Genomic DNA, 6,000 nt, shown 5'->3' with positions numbered 1-6,000 from the left:
ATTATAGGAAGAATCAGGATAGAACAGGCATCCCGATTGTAGGAAGGCACACACAGCAGCTTTCATAAGTGCTTGGAACAAGCACACTGGCCTTGTGAGACCCTTTAAATATTGGGTACAGCAGAGGTGAGTCAGAGACTCCAGGCCTGCCCAAGGGGCACTCACCTTCAGTACTGGAGATAGGAGTGCTGTCACATTTGCTCTCACACTGCTGCATGGACGGAGGCCGAGCAGTCTCTGCACAGTCAACAGATGCCTGTCCAGTGTAGGAGAGACACTGGACAGATCGCATCTGCTGCCCAAGGCCACACTGAGCAGAGCACTACATTCAAAGACACAGAAAAACAAAGTATTGATTTTTCACAATGTTAATATGATAGAAAGATATTATTTTAATAACTGCACATATTAACCTTTAAAGTCCACATGCAATTGTTATTGAGAGGTATATCACTTGTTTGCTTTTCTATGGAATTGATTTCAAAACTCAATGATTGCATTATTGCCCTAGAAAACTGAAGCAGTCTAGTTCTCAGAAGACAATGAATGGTAATTTCTTGGGCTATCATAACTATTCAAAACAATGTTGGCGGAATTAAGAAGGGAGTAAAGAGAAAATCCTACAGAGAAAGTAAAATACTCAGCAATCGTCAGGCCAGTGCTGACTTTGGATTGTTGCTATTATAGATGCTCAGATATAGCTTTGAAGGTCTGATTGGCACTCTGAATCTAATCAAATGCTACAGCAGTGGTGACTGGGTCAGTCAGTAAGAATCTGACGGCTTTACAGGGTGGCCCAGTGAGCAAAGCTCTTATGCCACAAACCTGATGAGCAGATTCTATTCCTGGAATATAAAGGTGGAAGAAGACAATCAACTTCAGAAAGTTTTCCTGTGGCCTCTACACACTCACTGTGTCACACGTGTGTGCATACACACACCACACATACACATCATGTACAAATAATATAAATAAAAAATTTAAAAGGAGCTTGTATAAGTACCTTGAATTTCCTCAGGAATTATGAGCCACATATACTTTAGAAATAATCTGTGTTAGTCAGTTAGCATACTTCCCTCTTTCAGCCACATGAAGGAAACAACTACCTGGTTTAAAATACACTCATGACATCATGTCTATATAGAATCTTCAATAGAATAATATCAATTATGTATCACTAAATTATCAGTGAAACATTTCGTTAATAATGCAATAATGTTAGCAATGGAATGCTTAAAGTTATTAGGCATATTCAAATTGAGAATTTGTAAGCTAAACTAAGTGCTTCTGTAGAGATGTACTTTGGTTATTTCTTACTTCTTCCTACAGGCCTGGGCACAGAGCAAAGTGTTTCTATATACTGTATGGATACTGAACATCTTCCAGGCAGTATAGGCATTGCTGGGCTCCATGAGAACTGGCTACCTTTGTGTGTGTGGCATATGTGTGTTGTGAGATGTATGTGTGTATGTACATGTATGCGTATTTGCATGTGGAGAACAGAAGCTGATGCTGGAAATCTTCCTCAGTAGCTCTCTACCTTATTTTATGAAACACTCTCTCTCATTGAGCCTGGAGCTCACGAGTTCAGCTAGACTTGGTCAGCAAGTGCCAAGGATCCTCTGTACCACTTCTCCCAGTGTTGAGGTCACACACACATTCCACCACATCTGGCTTTTTTTACACAGGTGTGTTGGGGGGTTAGATGTTGGGTTCTCATGCACACACTGCAAGCACTTTACATACTGGGCCACTGCCCCAGGCCCTCGCCAATTACTTTCTGTGATATTATTATTATTAAAGAGAGTCACAGTATGTAGTACAGGCTGGCCTGATCTCAAGAGCCCCCACCTTGATTATAGATATGAGTATTATTTTCTTAATGTGACTTAATAGATTTCTTCTTTGACATTTAGAAGAAAAACATTTAACTTCCCTCTTACATGAAATATACCAATTTGGTTTTCTTTTAAATTATTTTTGTTTGCTAGAATTACATTCATTTGTCAGAATGGCCTGACATTTAAAAAATATATACATACATACATACACACATACTGTATAATGACTAAATTTTGTTAATTACTATAGGCATCATTATACAGTTACTTTTGTGATAAGAACCAACTTTTTAAATAAAATTTAGTAAGACCAATAGCAAGATAAATATATAAATTAAATATATATATGTACCTATACACATATATATGGAATAAATAGAAACTGGACCAGCAAAAAGGCTCAGTGGATAAAGGGGGGTCACTGCCAAAACTGATGACCCAAGTTTGATCTTAGTACCTCTATCACATACAATAAATAAATGTTAAATTTTTCTATTATTAAAAAAGAAAAGTAGAAATTAAAAAATAAAAAATGAGTTTGATATAAATAAGACACATGTCAAAAGTTCTGTATAATATTTCCTAAATCATAGTATTTATCAGACAAAAGTAATTTGAAGTGTAGTAAGCATTAATTTTTATATCTTATCAATCATATCACTATTTTAATTGAGGCCCCAAAAACAACTCTGTGAAGGTAGAAGGAATTATCTTGTTTATGAATAGAAAAGTTAAGATATTGGTATTAATTGATTTATTATTGAATTAGTTAAGAACTAGGATTGGAATGACGTAGTTGTTTACACTTTTGCTTATTGAGTCGGGTTACTTTGAACTTGATATGGTAGGATCCAAAGAACAAGTAAATTTGGGGTATTTGGGGCTTGGATGGTAGTGCATGTCTGTTATCTCTGTTAGCAGTTGAGGCATGAGGATTGTTAGTTTGAAGCCAGTATGGCCTACACAAGAGTTTTGGCCCTGTCTCAAAAAGCCCAAATGATAACAATAACAATAATAATGATAGCAATAGAGCGGAATGTTTCCAGGTGTGGAGAAATGTGGCTAAGGGGTATGTATCCACAGCTGGTCTCAAGGGCTTGCATAGTTCCACAGGGAAATCTCCATGAGTTTCCTCACTCCTGTCTGGAGCCCTCACAAGGATCAGATCAGAAAGCTTAGGTTAGTGTCTCAAAAGATCCCACAGTCTGGTTGCCATACCTGGCCCCAGTCTCCTGTCACCCAGCGGGGAGGAGGACAGCGGCCCAGACTGCAGCGGATGCGAGCAGGAGGCTTATTCTCCTCTGGACATTGTGCAGCTGGGAATGTCTTAGAAAGGTCACTGCTCTTGCACAGAACAATCCGATGCTTGAATCCTGGACCACATTTTGGAGTACACTGGAAATAAAAACAAATATTGAATAACAACAGTTTAAATACAGGAAAATGTGAAGAGACTATTGAAGTAAATGTGCATATGTATACAATACACATTATAAGAAAAGGCTCTCACTATGAAGCTCCTTCAACAGTTTAAGGGGAAGTACTTTAATCTTTTCCCCAAGGTCTTTAAGAGCTAAATTCAATGTTTGCTTTTCTTGGCTAACATTTTCTTCTTTTATTAGGGATAGGCTTATTCCTCCATTCTTCCCCAGCCTTGGCCTCCTTCAGCTGTGATAAGAGTCTGCTGAGTTTGGAATGTGGAAGCCTACTTGCTGGGTGTAGTCTTTGAAAGGGAACTTTTATGTTATTAGTAGACCACAAAAACGTGTCTTTGCAGAGCAAGCTGGTGGTGGAGTAGATCAACTATTTCCACTGTGCGGTAGTCAAGGACACATGGCTGCAGCACAGGGTTATCACACAAATAATCTGGACTTCTCCCTGTCCTTAAGTCACAAACTTAAGAATAGGATGTCTATTCTTCATACTGAGAAAACAACGCTTCTTACTAGGTCACAAATCCTTTCCTTTTCCTGTCTCTAGATGCTTCTTTAAGTCACCTACTCACTGCAGTGGTTGACTGAAGTTCTATGGATATTTTCTGGACCCTTCCTCCAAATACTCTTCTTCCTCTTAGTCAATTGAGGACTTAAGCGCATGTGTGAGCTGTGATTCATATCTTTCATCCAAATATATTTCCCGAGATGCTATAGCAATAGTTCTTTTTTTAAAAAATATTTATTTATTTATTATGTATACAATATTCTGTGTGAACGCCAGAAGAGGGCGCCAGACCTCTTTACATTCTGTGTGAACGCCAGAAGAGGGCGCCAGACCTCTTTACATTCTGTGTGAACGCCAGAAGAGGGCGCCAGACCTCTTTATAGATGGTTGTGAGCCACCATGTGGTTGCTGGGAATTGAACTCAGGACCTTTGGAAGAGCAGGCAATGCTCTTAACCACTGAGCCATCTCTCCAGTCCCAATATAGCAATAGTTCTTAACCTGTGGGTCACAACCCCTTTGACAAACCTCTGTCTCCAAAAATATTTACACTACGTTCCACAACAGTAGTAAAATTACAGTCATGAAGTAGTGATGAAATAATCTTATGGCTCGAGGTCACCACAACATAAGGAACTGTATTAAAGGAAGCAACATTAGGAAAGTTGAGAACCATTGTTCTATAGAGTGGGATTAAAGTTAGGGGTCATGAAAGAAAATGAGCGAGAATATCCAAGGTCAAAGGCCTGTATTCTTATTTAGGAGATATGCATGAGAACACAAGGCTAATGTCACATATTATGAGAGTGGGCATAAAATAATTCTTGTGTGCTTTATCATCATTGTCTTTTGACTTGTTTTATTAGGTGTAGTCTTTGAGTCTGGTATACTGGCACAGAGAAGAAGGAAAATATTGAAGCTTTTTTTAGATGAAAAAAAAATCATGGATTCTACATAGTCTCTTTATAACAATGAATCCGTAGTGAATGCGTTTCCTCCAGCTTAGAAAAAGACTCATCAAGATGTATTTTCAAGGACAACATGTACTTCTTCTGAGGTCCCTTCAGAGGAGGAAAGGGTTAGGAGTTAAAATCAAAACCTTGATCTCTTACTCGCTTTCCCAGTCAACTGCTGCCTCACTCTTCCCAAATGGTCCGTCTGGTCTCATTGATCCGGCTCTTTCCACCTTTGTGGTTTGTCTCCATCTCCACCACCATGATTGCACTTCATGCAAACATCATTTCCCACATGATACCTTACCACTTCCTAGTACTTCTGCTTCCTGTCTTTACCTCACAACAATACTTTTTATGTACTGCAGAGGAAAGGCATCTCATGAGGGTCCCTAAGGATTAAAGGGAACTACTGCACATTTCTGCACACACTTACTCCATTTGATCTTAGTCAAAAGCTGAGAAGTGTTCACACATTCTTATTCAATGACTTCACTGGGTCTCAGCCCTGCAGAGCTAGCCACAAATACTCCATGTTTATAGCCTGACTGTCAACTCTGGTCTTTAAATATTGTCCTACTTAGGCATGATAATAAAATGAAATAAAACAAATCACTTCTAAGAAAATACTAAAGGCAGGGGGATACCACTTAGAACAGGGTCACTTAGAGTGTAACTGCCCAGCAATCCTTCTGATCATGCAATCAGAGGAGCGAGCAGAAGGAGCAGGAGAGTTTTCAAGGGTGTGTCAAAAGAAAACAGGATACATTTTTTGAAAAAGGTTGGCTTAAAAAGAGATCGAATGTTGTCTGCTCTCTCCAGAGCCACCTAATCACACATGAGAGTGCTGATCCTCCAAGGCCCAGGGCTTGTGCTTTACTCTTCAGCTGCTCGCACACTGGCTTTTTGGTGCTGTTCATCCTTCTTCCATTAACCCATTTAGGGGAGACCTAGGCTTCCAGGTAAGTAAGGAAAAGAAAGCCTACCTTTGCTAGATAAGCAGGAATGACAGACAATAGCCATTTCCTCCCTCTTGACTGAAACATAATCACAATAAAGATGGTGTTCAACTAGACAATAATGTCCACACTTCTTAAATTATGCTCTGCCCCTAATAGTTTTCCTAGGTCATCTGGGGAGAAATAATAGCGGCTACTAAATACTTTCTCTAAAGTGCTAGTCCCAACGTGTGCACCCTACTTCCCAGCACTTCTTTCCCCTAAGCCTTTGACTCAGTTATGGTAAACAAGATGTCAGAAACATGAT

At 39.3% G+C, this 6,000-nt stretch overlaps 1 protein-coding gene across 1 annotated transcript in view; it reads right to left on the bottom strand.

The window, feature by feature from the left end:
- The window catches only part of Adamts6 (ADAM metallopeptidase with thrombospondin type 1 motif 6), a 222,041-nt gene that overhangs the window by 14,239 nt on the left and 201,802 nt on the right, over positions 1 to 6,000 (bottom strand). Inside the window, exons 23-24 of the mRNA XM_026788997.1 lie at positions 3,060 to 3,236; positions 166 to 322 (exon numbers count right to left, since the gene is read on the bottom strand). Coding sequence (XP_026644798.1) covers positions 166 to 322; positions 3,060 to 3,236 — 334 coding nt within the window. The remainder of the gene's footprint in view (positions 1 to 165; positions 323 to 3,059; positions 3,237 to 6,000) is intronic.

This window comes from Microtus ochrogaster, unplaced genomic scaffold (assembly GCF_000317375.1).
Source record: "Microtus ochrogaster isolate Prairie Vole_2 unplaced genomic scaffold, MicOch1.0 UNK11, whole genome shotgun sequence".
NCBI lineage: Eukaryota > Metazoa > Chordata > Mammalia > Rodentia > Cricetidae > Microtus > Microtus ochrogaster.
Note: the sequence above shows the minus strand (reverse complement) of the source record. Positions and strands in the feature narration are given on the sequence as shown.